The 17,585-nt window shown below is 36.8% G+C and overlaps 1 protein-coding gene across 1 annotated transcript; it reads right to left on the bottom strand.

The window, feature by feature from the left end:
- Nucleotides 1-9,464: 9,464 nt before the first annotated feature.
- LOC135119986 (uncharacterized) lies at nucleotides 9,465-14,588 on the bottom strand. Its single transcript, XM_064044348.1, has one exon. The coding sequence runs from the start codon at nucleotides 14,586-14,588 to the stop codon at nucleotides 9,465-9,467; it is 5,124 nt and encodes a 1,707-aa protein (XP_063900418.1).
- Between the last annotated feature and the right edge of the window lie 2,997 nt (nucleotides 14,589-17,585).

Below are 17,585 nucleotides of genomic sequence, written 5' to 3'. Positions count from 1 at the left end.
TGTGTGCGTGTATATGCATGTTTTCCAGGGAGAACGGATAATTTTATTGCCTGTTGTCAATGCCGTAAGTAATTTTTTTTAAATTTCAAACAACATACTCGCCTTCCGACATTTGATCTTTTATTCTAATAATCACGGACGTGTTTTGCATAATTATTTTTACGTTGAATTGATTGTAACGTACGAGATTTCGAGTGCAAAGAAGCTTAAATCGGCAGAAAGTTGCTGATGAACATTTATTTATGAAGACAATAACTGGAATTTTGTCGGAACAACAACGGCTTTTATTCGTTGCGGTTATTCGCAATTAAATAATTTTATATGAGACTGGGGAAAATAATACACCAAACGAAATAAATAATATTTATCATAATTTCAATTACAGCTTAAGGTTATACAAACAAGTTCGTACTTTATACCTTTTAAGAAACTAATAAGTTTTAAATTTAAATCTGGTTTAACCGCAATATGCACAGTTATTTAACTGATTTTCTTTGCTGAATAATTTTTAATTCTGAATCCAATTTGTCGATTATTTCTCTAAATTTTCCCTTCTTCTCCATCATTTTTTCGATTAAGGGCTTTATTTGCAATTCGAAACGTTCCACATTCATTTGAAATCTTTTAGCATCGTATAACCAAGTATTAATTCGGCTTTTTTATCATTTATTAAGAAAATAACCTGAACTTTGTCGAAACAAACACGTCTTTTATTCATGACGGTTTGCAATCAAATATTTTTTACATCAGACTGGGGAAAATAATACACCGAACGAATTAAATTATATTTATTACAATTTCTGTTACAGCTTTAGATTATTAAATTTAGTCCTTATTTCATACATTTCAGTTGCTTCTTTTAAAGAACTAATTCGTTTTAAATGTAATTCTAATCTACGACGAAGCAGTCTTACTGCACTTGATTTGTTTTCCACATGAACCAATGCCTTCTTCATTCTTCGATACATTCGATATTGATGGTTTGACCGATCGGACCTCTATTTACCAAGTACAACTTCAAACCGTTCACGATTTTCTGGTGCAGATCGCTGAAATTATTGTTTACTTATATATTTGTTAAATGTCGCATGGTAGGCGTTTAAGGCTGTTCCGTCTAAAAAAAACAGGGACCTATCTAACTTTGGGACATAGGTCTCGTTGTCCCAGTTTTCCACTTGCGGTGGTGTTGGCGTTGGTTTGCTGAACCACTTTGATGGTGGTGGGTGTGGTGTAGATGGTTTGGGAAGTGCAGTCTCCAAGAGTTTCCGCTCCCTTTCCCAGGCATCCCGGTGACATTTGAAAATATGCTTTCTCAGCCTATTCTATAAAAGTCTGTGGCTGGCAACATAGGGGCAGATAACAAATTTTTCTACTGAAACAAAATTTTTTTAGAACTTTAAATACTACAAAAAGTATATATAAGCTTACACATTTCTGTCGTTAATTAATTATTATGTTATATACTTGCAGGATACATATTAATCTGTTCTTGTGTGTGATCTTTAATTTATACACTATATTAATCCCCACCCCTACTTTTTCCCCCCATTTTTATTATAGTGTAGGTTTTCTTGAGAACTCTAAAGTTGATGATTCAGTTGCTTTCCTCATGTTTCATTCTTCGCTGACTTGAATTTATTTAAATAGTTGATTACACACATATTTTTATATTGTTTATAAAAAGAATTGGATTTCAATTAAATATGGCGGAAAATTGTTGACTTAAACAAAACTAAACGGAAATGATGAAACGTGTTTCAGTTATCTATGAAATAATTTTATTCTTAAGAAATCATGTTTCAGTGAACCCGTACTTGTCTACGTAGCAAAAATTGTAAACTTCCTGCCCTTTGACACCCTCAAGCGACAATTCTTCTTTTTTCAAATACGTCCCTGACTAATGAGATAAAAGCGTCCAATTTCGTAAGAATTTGCTGAAACAGCATCGCGTTCGCTAGCCAGAGGCGTATTTAGGTATATGTCGAATTTTATGTGAAAACACACAAAAAAAGAAACGTAAATAATTAGATGCATCCAGAGATACAAATCATTTCGACGTATGTTTCATTAAAATCGACCGTTTGTTATTCGAGAAATTTTATTTTATTCACCTAAAATGCACGGCTCTGGTTAACATGAAATTATTCATACTTTCTTGGCGAACACTTGTTGGTACGTGTTTTTAGCTGATCAACGCTAGCCAGAGGCGTATTTAGGAATATGTTGAATTTTACGTGAAAACACAAAAAACGTTTTTTTTTTGTGGTTTTTTGATCAAAACAAAAAACCATCACAAAGCATAAAAAAAAAAACACCAAAAGCCATCAAAAAGCATAAAAAAAGGTTTTTAATGTTTTTTTTGATGAGTTTTGATGTCTTTTTGCAGTTTTTAAATATAAATCGGAATATTCTCCTAAGGTATGAAATTGCTGATCTAAGCAAAATTATCCTTGCAAGTCATCATTTCCTTAGAACGGAAATATTGACTTGCAAGAAATAGAATCAAATAAAAAAATAGTTGATCACACACATATTTTTATATTGTTTATAAAAAGAATTTGATTTCAATTAAATATGGCGGAAAATTGTTGACCTTCACAAAATTAAACGGAAATGATGAAACGTTGTACCTACCTGTCTACGCAGCAAAAATTGTTAATCTAAGCAAAATTATCCTTACAAGTCATCATTTCCTTATAATTTCAATTAAATATGGCGGAAAATTGTTGATCTAAACAAAATTAAACGGAAATTATGAAACGTGTTGCAGTTATCCCACCCCTATCTACGAAACAATTTTATTATTAAAAAATCATGTTTCAGTGAATCCGTACTTGTCTACGCAGTAAAAATTGTAAACGGCGTATTTAGGAATATGTTGAATTTTATGTGAAAACACGCAAAAGAAAGAAACGTAAATAATTAGATGCATCCAGAGACACACATCATTTCGACGTGTGTTTCATTAAAATCGATCTATTTTATTCACCTAAAATACACGGCTCTGCTTAACATGAAATTATTCATGCTTTCTTGACAAACACTTCTTGTTGGTACGTGTTTTTAGCTGATCAACGCTAGCCAGAGGCGTATTTAGGAATATGTTGAATTTTATGTGAAAACACACAAAAAACGTTTTTTTGATGGTTTTTTGACCAAAACAAAAAACCTTCAAAAAGCATCAAAAAAACATCAAAAGCGATCAAAAAGCATAATAAAGGTTTTTAATGGTTTTTTGATGAGTTTTGATGTCTTTTTGTCGCGTTTAAATATAAATCGGAATAAGGGGCAATTCTGAATCATAGTTGTTAAATTTAAAGGGTGTTACATTGCAAATTTCCATAGTAACGAGTTAAATCCGTAAATCTGATTGCCTGTTTATTTTTTTTCAACCTTTAAATTTTAACGGGTTTGATTCAGAATTGGGCCTATCTCCTAATGTATGAAATTGCTAATCTAAGCAAAATTATTCTTGCAAGTCATCATTTCCTTAGAACGGAAATGATGACTTGCAAGAAATAAAATTAAATAAAAAAAATATTTGATTACACACATATTTTTATATTGTTTATAAAAAGAACTGGATTTCAATTAAATATGGCGGAAAATTGTTGACCTAAACAAAATTAAACGGAAATGATGAAATGTTGTACCCGTCTACGCAGCAAAATTTTTAATCTAAGCAAACTTATCCTTACAAGTCATCAATTCTTCAGAACGGAAATGATGACTTGCAAGAAATAGAATCAAGTAAAAAAAAAAGTTGACTACACACATATTTTTTTACTACGCAGTAGTTTAACCGCAATATCCCAATGCATATTTCGAAACAGTTGATTTTCTCTGAATCTAATTTCTCGATTGCTTCTCAAACTTTTCGTTCATTTGAAATCTCTTAACATCGTATAACCAAGTATGATTTCGGCTTTTTTTATCATTTATTAACAAAATAACCGAAACAAACACGTCTCGCGATGCTGAACAAAAAAGCCATAAAAAACCAACAAAAAAACATCAAAAGACACCAAAAAACCATCAAAAACCAACAAAAAACCCTCAAAAGACACCAAAAAACCATCGAAAACCAACAAAAACCATCAAAATACACCAAAAAGCCATAAAAAACCAACAAAAAAAAAACATCAAAAGACACCAAAAAAAAAAAACATCAAAAACCAACCGTAAAATAATACACCAAACGAAATAAACAATTTTTATTCCTCAAGCGATTATTCTTTTTTTTGTAATATTTCCGAATACGTCCCTGTCTATTTAGATAAAAGCGTCCAGTTCCGTAAGAATTTGCTGAAACAGCATCGCGTTATTTAATTCTTTGTTGTAATAATGACGGGCGGCGTGTTACAGTTTATGAATTTTACTGTGAAAAGATTTGGGAAAATGGTGGTTTTGTTGAACTAAATGGTGGCTTCTGTGAAGTGTGCGTGTGTGTATATGAATGTTTTCGAGGGAGAACGGATAATTTTATTGCCTGTTTTCAATGTCGTAAGTAACAATTTTTTTAATTTTTAACAACACACTCGCCTTCTGACATTTGAGATTTTATTCTAATAATTACGGACAAATAAGCTTACATCGGCAGAAAGTTGCTGATGAACATTTATTTATTAAGAAAATAACAGGAGTTTTGTCGGAGCAAACACGGCTTTTAGGAGACGTTTAGGTCAATTTTATGCATTCTGGCGTTCGTAGATACGTCACTTTTGAAGTGTTTTCTTGTACTTTTAAGCCATTCAGATACCCTACGGGCTCGGAAAGTGCAACGAAACCATCAAATTTTAGCTAGAAACCGTATTTTTGTCGATTTTTATTGAATTTGAACTATATTTCAACGATTTTTGATGGTTCTGAGCCACCAAACACACTTAAAGCATGCAGAATCGACTCAGAATAGGAAAAGGAGACGTTTAGCTCAATTTTATGCATTCTGGCGTTCGTAGATACAAGAAAACTGTTAAAATTCTTCAGAAACGTCACTTTTGAAGTGTTTTCTTGTAATTTTAAGCCACTCAGATACCCTACGGGCTCGGAAAGTGCAACGAAACCATCAAATTTTAGCTAGAAACTGTATTTTTGTCGATTTTAATTGAATTTGAACTATATTTCAACGATTTTTGATGGTTCTGAGCCACCAAACACACTTAAAGCATGCAGAATCGACTCAGAATAGGAAAAGAAGACGTTTAGGTCAATTTTATGCATTCTGGCGTTCGTAGATACAAGAAAACTGTTAAAATTCTTCAGAAACGTCACTTTTGAAGTGTTTTCTTGTACTTTTAAGCCACTCAGATACCCTACGGGCTCGGAAAGTGCAACGAAACCATCAAATTTTAGCTAGAAACTGTATTTTTGTCGATTTTTATTGAATTTGAACTATATTTCAACGATTTTTGATGGTTCTGAGCCACCAAACACACTTAAAGCATGCAGAATCGACTCAGAATAGGAAAAGGAGACGTTTAGGTCAATTTTATGCATTCTGGCGTTCGTAGATACAAGAAAACTGTTAAAATTCTTCAGAAACGTCACTTTTGAAGTGTTTTCTTGTACTTTTAAGCCACTCAGATACCCTACGGGCTCGGAAAGTGCAACGAAACCATCAAATTTTAGCTAGAAACTGTATTTTTGTCGATTTTTATTGAATTTGGACTATATTTCAACGATTTTTGATGGTTCTGAGCCACCAAACACACTTAAAGCATGCAGAATCGACTCAGAATAGGAAAAGGAGACGTTTAGGTCAATTTTATGCATTCTGGCGTTCGTAGATACAAGAAAACTGTTAAAATTCTTAAGAAACGTCACTTTTGAAGTGTTTTCTTGGACTTTTAAGCCACTCAGATACCCTACGGGCTCGGAAAGTGCAACGAAACCATCAAATTTTAGCTAGAAACTGTATTTTTGTCGATTTTTATTGAATTTGAAATATATTTCAACGATTTTTGATGGTTCAGAGCCACCAAACACACTTAAAGCATGCAGAATCGACTCAGAATAGGAAAACGAGACGTTTAGGTCAATTTTATGCATTCTGGCGTTCGTAGATACAAGAGAACTGTTAAAATTCTTCAGAAACGTCACTTTTGAAGTGTTTTCTTGTACTTTTAAGCCACTCAGGTACCCTACGGGCTCGGAAAGTGCAACGAAACCATCAAATTTTAGCTAGAAACTTTATTTTTGTCGATTTTTATTGAATTTGAACTATATTTCAACGATTTTTGATGGTTCTGAGCCACCAAACACACTTAAAGCATGCAGAATCGACTCAGAATAGGCAAAGGACACGGTTAGGTCAATTTTATGCATTCTGCCGTTCGTAGATACAAGAAAACTGTTAAAATTCTTCAGAAACGTCACTTTTTGAACTATATTTCAACGATTTTTGATGGTTCTGAGCCACCAAACACACTTAAAGCATGCAGAATCGACTCAGAATAGGAAAAGGAGACGTTTAGATCAATTTTATGCATTCTGGCGTTCGTAGATACAAGATAACTGTTAAAATTATTCAGAAACGTCACTTTTGAAGTGTTTTCTTGTACTTTTAAGCCACTCAGATACCCTACGGGCTCGGAAAGTGCAACGAAACCATCAAATTTTAGCTAGAAACTGTATTTTTGTCGATTTTTATTGAATTTGAACTATATTTCAACGATTTTTGATGGTTCTGAGCCACCAAACACACTTAAAGCATGCAGAATCGACTCAGAATAGGAAAAGGAGACGTTTAGGTCAATTTTATGCATTCTGGCGTTCGTAGATACAAGAAAACTGTTAAAATTCTTCAGAAACGTCACTTTTGAAGTGTTTTCTTGTACTTTTAAGCCACTCAGATACCTTACGGGCTCGGAAAGTGCAACGAAACCATCAAATTTTAGCTAGAAACTGTATTTTTGTCGATTTTTATTGAATTTGAACTATATTTCAACGATTTTTGATGGTTCTGAGCCACCAAACACACTTAAAGCATGCAGAATCGACTCAGAATAGGAAAAGGAGACGTTTAGGTCAATTTTATGCATTCTGGCGTTCGTAGATACAAGAAAACTGTTAAAATTCTTCAGAAACGTCACTTTTGAAGTGTTTTCTTGTACTTTTAAGCCACTCAGGTACCCTACGGGCTCGGAAAGTGCAACGAAACCATCAAATTTTAGCTAGAAACTTTATTTTTGTCGATTTTTATTGAATTTGGACTATATTTCAACGATTTTTGATGGTTCTGAGCCACCAAACACACTTAAAGCATGCAGAATCGACTCAGAATAGGCAAAGGACACGGTTAGGTCAATTTTATGCATTCTGCCGTTCGTAGATACAAGAAAACTGTTAAAATTCTTCAGAAACGTCACTTTTTGAACTATATTTCAACGATTTTTGATGGTTCTGAGCCACCAAACACACTTAAAGCATGCAGAATCGACTCAGAATAGGAAAAGGAGACGTTTAGATCAATTTTATGCATTCTGGCGTTCGTAGATACAAGATAACTGTTAAAATTATTCAGAAACGTCACTTTTGAAGTGTTTTCTTGTACTTTTAAGCCACTCAGATACCCTACGGGCTCGGAAAGTGCAACGAAACCATCAAATTTTAGCTAGAAACTGTATTTTTGTCGATTTTTATTGAATTTGAACTATATTTCAACGATTTTTGATGGTTCTGAGCCACCAAACACACTTAAAGCATGCAGAATCGACTCAGAATAGGAAAAGGAGACGTTTAGGTCAATTTTATGCATTCTGGCGTTCGTAGATACAAGAAAACTGTTAAAATTCTTCAGAAACGTCACTTTTGAAGTGTTTTCTTGTACTTTTAAGCCACTCAGATACCCTACGGGCTCGGAAAGTGCAACGAAACCATCAAATTTTAGCTAGAAACTGTATTTTTGTCGATTTTTATTGAATTTGAACTATATTTCAACGATTTTTGATGGTTCTGAGCCACCAAACACACTTAAAGCATGCAGAATCGACTCAGAATAGGAAAAGGAGACGTTTAGGTCAATTTTATGCATTCTGGCGTTCGTAGATACAAGAAAACTGTTAAAATTCTTCAGAAACGTCACTTTTGAAGTGTTTTCTTGTACTTTTAAGCCACTCAGGTACCCTACGGGCTCGGAAAGTGCAACGAAACCATCAAATTTTAGCTAGAAACTTTATTTTTGTCGATTTTTATTGAATTTGAACTATATTTCAACGATTTTTGATGGTTCTGAGCCACCAAACACACTTAAAGCATGCAGAATCGACTCATAATAGGCAAAGGACACGTTTAGGTCAATTTTATGCATTCTGCCGTTCGTAGATACAAGAAAACTGTTAAAATTCTTCAGAAACGTCACTTTTTGAACTATATTTCAACGATTTTTGATGGTTCTGAGCCACCAAACACACTTAAAGCATGCAGAATCGACTCAGAATAGGAAAAGGAGACGTTTAGATCAATTTTATGCATTCTGGCGTTCGTAGATACAAGATAACTGTAAAAATTCTTCAGAAACGTCACTTTTGAAGTGTTTTCTTGTACTTTTAAGCCACTCAGATACCCAACGGGCTCGGAAAGTGCAACGAAACCATGAAATTTTAGCTAGAAACTGTATTTTTGTCGATTTTTATTGAATTTGAACTATATTTCAACGATTTTTGATGGTTCTGAGCCACCAAACACACTTAAAGCATGCAGAATCGACTCAGAATAGGAAAAGGAGACGTTTAGTTCAATTTTATGCATTCTGGCGTTCGTAGATACAAGAAAACTGTTAAAATTCTTCAGAAACGTCACTTTTGAAGTGTTTTCTTGTACTTTTAAGCCACTCAGATACCCTACGAACGCCAGAATGCATAAAATTGACCTAAACGTCTCCTTTTCCTATTCTGAGTCGATTCTGCATGCTTTAAGTGTGTTTGGTGGCTCAGAACCATCAAAAATCGTTGAAATATAGTTCAAATTCAATAAAAATCGACAAAAATACATGTTGCGAGCGAGGCAACTAGCCAATTTATTTGAGTTGAGATGAAGAAATATAAGAGGGATGAAAATCCTACCTGGTGGATGAGTTTTCTTGGAGAAGAGGATGAGACTCGGGGTGGTTGTCTTGCGTCTTCTGCTGGCGCCAGCGGGTTTCACCTCGTGTCTTTTTCTACGCGTCCCTTATTGCACGCGCACGTTAAACGTCAAAGGGTCGTACTCGTACTCTTAAAACCGCGCACCGCTCTCTCTCTCTCTGTTATGCCGCCGATAGATGGCGCTAACATAACCGCCCACCAAATTTTCGGGGAAAATTTTAGGAAAATGAGAATAAATTCTAGGGACGGTTGAATGATAACCAAGTACATAAAGAATTGATAATAGATCCCAAAGATAATAACTACTGAAAAAAGAAAATAAAGGAGAATTCTGAAAAGAAAGGGGAAAAAATAAAGGAGAAAAAGAAAAAGGGGGAGACTTTACTGAGGGGGTAAAGTCACGAGTTTGTTAACGGGACGAATATATTGTCCTGAAGCAGTCCTAACTCTCACGACCCGGACAACTCCGTCGGGTCCAGGCAGGACTGTTTCAACACGACCAATAGGCCATGATAATGGATGAGTATTGATTCCACACATGAATACGACGTCACCTTCTTGAATGTTAGGTGCACTACGGTGCCATTTGCGCCTTTGAGTTTGTGTATGTAGGTATTCTTGCGTCCAACGACGCCAAAACTGTTGGAAAAGTTGACGAAGGCGCTGCCAACGGCATTTAAAAGTTATGTTTCCTGGTATATCGGGTTCGGGAGGAGAAAGTAGCGGTGATCCTATAAGGAAATGTCCAGGACTCAAATAATCAATGTTTTCCATGGGGTCGAAAGAAACTGAACATAATGGTCGGCTGTTCAATGTGGCTTCTATACGAGCGAATAAAGTTGTATATTCCTCGAAGGTATGTGCTGTATCTTTGATAAGTCGCTTCAGGAGGTTTTTAGCGGATTTTATTCCAGCCTCCCAAATTCCGCCGAAGTTGGATGCAGTGGGAGGGTTGAAATTCCAGTTTATTTGTTTGGCCGACAAGGAGGAGAAAATTTGATCCTTATGTTCATGTAAAAATCTGGTTATTTCCTTTAAATGGTTTGCTGCTCCAATATAGTTTCGTCCACAATCGGAATAAATGGTTTGAGGAAGGCCACGTCGTGATACAAATCGATCAAAGGCAGCTAAAAAGGCAGAAGTAGAAAGCTCAGTGACAAATTCGAGATGAGTGGCTTTGGTGCTCATGCAAACAAATAAGCATAAATACCCTTTATAGATTCGGGCGCTACGGCGTTTACTTTCTTTCACAAGAAAGGGTCCGCCGAAATCGGTGCCAACTTGTAAAAATGCTCGCACCAGTTGAGTTCTATATGCAGGAAGATCTGCCATGATAGGCTGAGCCGGAGTTGCCTTGAATCTATGGCAAGTTAAACATCTGTGTATTCGCTGACGTAATAAAGAACGCAGGGAAACTATCCAAAATTTTTGGGAGATAAGAGCTTGTACGGTTAAAGGCCCAGAATGTAAAGAGTACAGGTGATAGAAATCGCAAATAAGAGCAGACAAATGTGAGTGTTTGGGAAGTAGAAGTGGATGTTTTTGTTCAAATGGAAGATAAGAATGACGTAGACGTCCGCCCACCCTGAGGAGCCCAGCTGTATCCAAGAATGGTGACAATTTTGATAAAGCTGTGGGTATAGATATGTTATTCTTGAGTTTCTCAATGATGTCAACATAGTAATGTCGCTGAACGTTGAAAACGCAGGATATTAATGCTTCTCGCAGTTCATTCAAAGAAAGGGCTCCAGTTTTGCGTTGATTATGGTATCGAGCATTATTGATAAATCGTCGTACATACGCAAAAACTCTTTGAAGTCGAACAAGTGAGGAGAATTTACAAAGAACGTCTTCAGTGGTGTGCACATTAAGAACAATCTTGCCCTTGCGCTTCTCGGGAATATCGCTATCAGGGATAGATGTTCTTTGACGGGGCCACTTGTTAGGCGGTTGTGATAAGAATTCTGGTCCATAAATCCAAGAAGGAAAAGTAGATAATTGTTGAGGAGTCATTCCCCGGGAAGCGGCGTCTGCGCAGTTCTCTTTAGAGCTTATGTAATACCAGCTTTCAGGATTGGTAAGCTCAATTATTTTAACTACTCGATTAGCTACAAAGGGTTTTAAAATATGAGGCATAGTTTGTAGCCAGGCTAAGACGATTTGAGCATCAGTGTATAGTAGAGTTTCTTCCATCTTGAAAGTAGAAAGAGATTTTCGAACGGAAACAAATAACTTCGCTAACAGCAGTGCTCCTGAGAGTTCAAGGCGAGGAATGCTTAGCGGTGTGAGGGGTGCAACTTTGCTCTTTGCTTTGAGAAGTATGGTGTAATTAGAGCTGTCACGTAAGAAACAGAGGTAAATACACGCGGCGAACCCCTTTTGGGAAGCATCGCAGAAGCCTATTAATAGGAGTTGCTGATAATCACTTGGGAATTTTCTTGGAATCTTGATTTGTTGGAGAAGGTGGATTTCTGCAACAAATGTCTCCCATTGATGTCGGAGAATTGGATTCAGCGGTTCGTCCCAATCACACTGAAAGAGCCATAATTGTTGTAAGAAATGTTTAGCCCAAAAAACCACGGGCGTCAACCAGCCGAGAGGATCAAAAATCTGAGAGATGTAAGAGAGAATAGTTCTTTTCGTGGAAGGACCTTGAAATTGATGAGTGTGGTATGTGAAATTGTCCGAATTTGGTTCCCACATGAGCCCAAGAATTTTAAATGCAGATTCTTCTGTCGAAAATACTATGGGATTTTCAAGATACTGTGCAGGCAGAGAATTCAGTGATTCAGGAAGGTTGCTGCACCATTTTCTTAGCTCGAATCCACCTTTGGACAAAAGGTTAATCAGTTCGGTTTTAAGCTTTTCCGCTTCTTTCATTGAAGCAGCTCCAGTCACAATATCGTCCAGATAACTGTGCGCAATCAATGCATTTGAGGCGAGAGGATATTGTGCTCCTTCATCAGTGACTAATTGATGAAGAACTCTCTGTGCGAGATATGCGGATGAGGTTAGTCCATAAGTAACGGTATTAAGCTCATACTCTTGGACAGGAAGGTTGGGTTTTGATCTCCAAAAGATATGCTGGAACTGTCGATCTTGAGGTACTAGCATGATTTGCCGGTACATCATGCGGATATCAGCGCAAATGGCAACTTCGTGAACTCGAAAAGATATCAAAATATCGGACAAATCATTTTGCAGTTTAGGGCCGGGTAGTAAGCGTTCGTTTAATGAGCTTCCTTTGGAATCGAGAGCTGATCCATTGAAAACGACTCTTATTTTAGTGGAAGAACTCGTTTGCTTGAAAACACAATGGTGAGGCAAAATGTAGGACGATGGCTTTGTAATGACATTCATGTGGCGTAGATCTTCATATTCAGTAAGGAAGGCTTGATACGGCGCTTCGGTTCCGGGTTGTTTATGTAAACGCTTTTCCAAGTTAAAGAAGCTCTTCATGGCAATGTGTCTATTTACACCAAGGGAAGTACATCCTTTTTTGAAGGGTAAAGACACAGAATATCTGCCAGAAGCATCACGAGAGTGGGTTTGAAGAAAGTGTTCTTCACAAAATACGTCATCAGGATTAACAGGTTTTGAAATCTCAATTTCTTCTTGCTCCCAGAATTGTCGTAATAAAGAATCCAGTGAAGGGTTGACGACGAGTAACGAAACTGAGGAGGTAGTAGGGTGTTCTATTGAGGTGTTTCCCATTATTATCCAACCAAAAAGTGTTCGAATCGCAGAAGGATTCCCGGAAATTATATGTGGTGAATGAGGTGATAAAATATGTGGGTAAATATCTGCACCGATAAGAAAATCTATTTTTGAAGGTTGATCAAAGGAAGAATCGGCAAGGTCGATTTCCATAAATTTTTGACGAATAGAAGTTGGTAGAGGAAGCGTAGGCAATTTATTGGCGATGGATGTTAACACCACAGCATTGACCTTGAGACTTTCAGATGAATATTTGGAACGTAAAATGCAGTTCACTATTCCTTGGGTTTTTGTGTATGATCCTGATATATCACTTACCTCGATATTTTTTGCTTGCGATCGCCTAAGACCCAATCTGTTCACTGTTCTTAAAGTTATCGCGGAGATTTGCGATCCAGGATCAACAACTGCTCGAATTGGCCAAAAGATTCCAGCTTCATCTTGAATAAAAAGCTGTACTGTTCCTAATAAGAAATGATGGGGAAGCAGGTTGTTCGTAGTTCGACAGGATAGTGTTACAGTAGTACTATTCGGTGGAATTTCCTTTGTACTGTCCTTCTCTGCATGCAAGAGTGTGTGATGTTTGCCATTGCAGTGTTTACACGTATTTGTAGAAGCACAAGAGGTTAGGAAATGGTTACCCAGGCAGTTGAAACATCGTTTGAGAGATTTTATCGTATCATATTTTTGTTGGATAACTTGGGCGAGAAATTCTTCACAACGTGATAGTGAATGACTACTTTGGCATAATGGACACGTCGGTGCAGGTGGTAGTCCCTTTCGAGAGCTTCCAGGGCTATTATTTTCCTTCGTTTTAGTAAGGAAAGAGTTGGGGCGCTTGGATGGTAGAGATTTTAAGCGCGATTTGCTCGTGTTGGAGGTTTCAGCAGCGCCGACAACTTCAAATGTCTTGCATTGTTCTGTTACGAAGTCGATTAATTCTTTATACGTGGGAATGCTGTTACTCTGTATTTTGGCTTCAAAGGCTTTACGAATATTCGTATCAAGGTTTTCAGAAACCATTTGGAACAAGAGAAAGTCAGCAAGATCGGGAATATTCAGAGCTCTCAAAGCGTTTATGGAGTTTGAGTGAATGTTGAGAAAGTGTTGAAGGCCGTTGCGGGTGTTCAAAGATGAACCAGTAAAATTTTTGATTTGGGAAAGATAATGAATGGCGAGTCTTCTTTTGTTTTGGTAACGATTTTGTAGAGCTGCGAAGGCAAGGTCGTAATTTTCGGGAGTGACTTCGAGCGCCGAAATGACTGCTAATGCGTCGGAATGAAGCAGTGATCGCAAATAAACAAATTTCTCCGCTGATGAAAGCGTTGCGTTTTTGTGAATAATTGAAGTAAACAAAGAAATAAAATTATTCCAATCTTCGATCTTTCCGCTGAACTTTGGAATGGCAATATTAGGTAGAGAGGATTTGCTAGCCGTGGACGTGTGTGGGGCTGAACTGGTATCGCTCGAGGCTGGCATACTTCGAATCAGATCCATATATTTTCCACGAACTTCGTAGATGATATTATCACATGCTTTTTGGACATTTAGAACCTCCAATTTATCTGCAGCAATTTTTATTTGCGAATTGCGGTCGATTATTTGATCTTGAATTCCCTCAATTGCCTCCAATTCCACTAATTCATCAATTCGAGGTCGAAACAAGCGAACATTTTCTGAGGTTAGGGTTCGAGAAGAATCCAGAACGTTCTGAATTCTAGCAAATAGTGATTCACGTTTAATGCGTAATCCCTCCAGCTCGGTAAGGATTTCTTCGGGTGTGGGCATTTTGTAAACAAATCTCACGATTGAATTGTAAACAAACCAATAAGCAACGAGGAGACAAAAAGCGGTTTGCGATAAGGATGCTCGAGTGAAGAAAAACTTCGACTGTCGCCGGGTACGATAAAGAGAGCAAAAACTACCAGAAATGAATGATTTAAACAACATGTATTGCGAAATGGACTGTATTCAGAGGAATGATCCGGCTCGAAGGACCAATATGTTGCGAGCGAGGCAACTAGCCAATTTATTTGAGTTGAGATGAAGAAATATAAGAGGGATGAAAATCCTACCTGGTGGATGAGTTTTCTTGGAGAAGAGGATGAGACTCGGGGTGGTTGTCTTGCGTCTTCTGCTGGCGCCAGCGGGTTTCACCTCGTGTCTTTTTCTACGCGTCCCTTATTGCACGCGCACGTTAAACGTCAAAGGGTCGTACTCGTACTCTTAAAACCGCGCACCGCTCTCTCTCTTTCTGTTATGCCGCCGATAGACGGCGCTAACATACAGTTTCTAGCTAAAATTTGATGGTTTCGTTGCACTTTCCGAGCCCGTAGGGTATCTGAGTGGCTTAAAAGTACAAGAAAACACTTCAAAAGTGACGTTTCTGAAGAATTTTAACAGTTTTCTTGTATCTACGAACGCCAGAATGCATAAAATTGACCTAAACGTCTCCTTTTCCTATTCTGAGTCGATTCTGCATGCTTTAAGTGTGTTTGGTGGCTCAGAACCATCAAAAATCGTTGAAATATAGTTCAAATTCAATAAAAATCGACAAAAATACAGTTTCTAGCTAAAATTTGATGGTTTCGTTGCACTTTCCGAGCCCGTTGGGTATCTGAGTGGCTTAAAAGTACAAGAAAACACTTCAAAAGTGACGTTTCTGAAGAATTTTAACAGTGTTCTTGTATCTACGAACGCCAGAATGCATAAAATTGACCTAAACGTCTCCTTTTCCTATTCTGAGTCGATTCTGCATGCTTTAAGTGTGTTTGGTGGCTCAGAACCATCAAAAACCGTTGAAATATAGTTCAAATTCAATAAAAATCGCCAAAAATACAGTTTCTAGCTAAAATTTGATGGTTTCGTTGCACTTTCCGAGCCCATAGGGTATCTGAGTGGCTTAAAAGTACAAGAAAACACTTCAAAAGTGACGTTTCTGAAGAATTTTAACAGTTTTCTTGTATCTACGAACGCCAGAATGCATAAAATTGACCTAAACGTCTCCTTTTCCTATTCTGAGTCGATTCTGCATGCTTTAAGTGTGTTTGGTGGCTCAGAACCATCAAAAATCGTTGAAATATAGTTCAAATTCAATAAAAATCGACAAAAATACAGTTTCTAGCTAAAATTTGATGGTTTCGTTGCACTTTCCGAGCCCATAGGGTATCTGAGTGGCTTAAAAGTACAAGAAAACACTTCAAAAGTGACGTTTCTGTAGAATTTTAACAGTTTTCTTGTATCTACGAACGCCAGAATGCATAAAATTTACCTAAACGTCTCCTTTTCCTATTCTGAGTCGATTCTGCATGCTTTAAGTGTGTTTGGTGGCTCAGAACCATCAAAAATCGTTGAAATATAGTTCAAATTCAATAAAAATCGACAAAAATACAGTTTCTAGCTAAAATTTGATGGTTTCGTTGCACTTTCCGAGCCCGTAGGGTATCTGAGTGGCTTAAAAGTACAAGAAAACACTTCAAAAGTGACGTTTCTGAAGAATTTTAACAGTTTTCTTGTATCTACGAACGCCAGAATGCATAAAATTGAACTAAACGTCTCCTTTTCCTATTCTGAGTCGATTCTGCATGCTTTAAGTGTGTTTGGTGGCTCAGAACCATCAAAAATCGTTGAAATATTGTTCAATTTCAATAAAAATCGACAAAAATACAGTTTCTACCTAAAATTTGATGGTTTCGTTGCACTTTCCGAGCCCGTAGGGTATCTGAGTGGCTTAAAAGTACAAGAAAACACTTCAAAAGTGACGTTTCTGAAGAATTTTAACAGTTTTCTTGTATCTACGAACGCCAGAATGCATAAAATTGATCTAAACGTCTCCTTTTCCTATTCTGAGTCGATTCTGCATGCTTTAAGTGTGTTTGGTGGCTCAGAACCATCAAAAATCGTTGAAATATAGTTCAAATTCAAGAAAAATCGACAAAAATACAGTTTCTAGCTAAAATTTGATGGTTTCGTTGCACTTTCCGAGCCCTTAGGGTATCTGAGTGGCTTAAAAGTACAAGAAAACACTTCAAAAGTGACGTTTCTGAAGAATTTTAACAGTTTTCTTGTATCTACGAACGCCAGATTCATAAAATTGACCTAAACGTCTCCTTTTCCTATTCTGAGTCGATTCTGCATGCTTTAAGTGTGTTTGGTGGCTCAGAACCATCAAAAATCGTTGAAATATAGTTCAAATTCAATAAAAATCGACAAAAATACAGTTTCTAGCTAAAATTTGATGGTTTCGTTGCACTTTCCGAGCCCATTGGGTATCTGAGTGGCTTAAAAGAACAAGAAAAGTGTGTTTGGTGGCTCAGAACCATCAAAAATCGTTGAAATATAGTTCAAATTCAATAAAAATCGACAAAAATACAGTTTCTAGCTAAAATTTGATGGTTTCGTTGCACTTTCCGTGCCCATAGGGTATCTGAGTGGCTTAAAAGTACAAGAAAAGTGTGTTTGGTGGCTCAGAACCATCAAAAATCGTTGAAATATAGTTCAAATTCAATAAAAATCGACAAAAATACAGTTTCTAGCTAAAATTTGATGGTTTCGTTGCACTTTCCGAGCCCGTAGGGTATCTGAGTGGCTTAAAAGTACAAGAAAACACTTCAAAAGTGACGTTTCTGAAGAATTTTAACAGTTTTCTTGTATCTACGAACGCCATAATGCATAAAATTGACCTAAACGTCTCCTTTTCCTATTCCGAGTCGATTCTGCATGCTTTAAGTGTGTTTGGTGGCTCAGAACCATCAAAAATCGTTGAGATATAGTTCAAATTCAACA

This window comes from Zophobas morio, unplaced genomic scaffold (genome assembly GCF_036711695.1).
Source record: "Zophobas morio isolate AGI-343-1 ecotype UQ-CSIRO unplaced genomic scaffold, CSIRO_AGI_Zmor_V1 ptg000326l, whole genome shotgun sequence".
In the NCBI taxonomy this organism is placed as follows: domain Eukaryota; kingdom Metazoa; phylum Arthropoda; class Insecta; order Coleoptera; family Tenebrionidae; genus Zophobas; species Zophobas morio.
The sequence above is the reverse complement of the archived record's forward strand: the minus strand, read 5'-3'. Positions and strand labels throughout refer to the sequence as shown.

What these genes read in the sequence shown, in the direction of transcription:
- LOC135119986 (XM_064044348.1), bottom strand. Translation starts at nt 14,588, where the DNA reads ATGCCCACACCCGAAGAAATCCTTACCGAGCTGGAGGGATTACGCATT.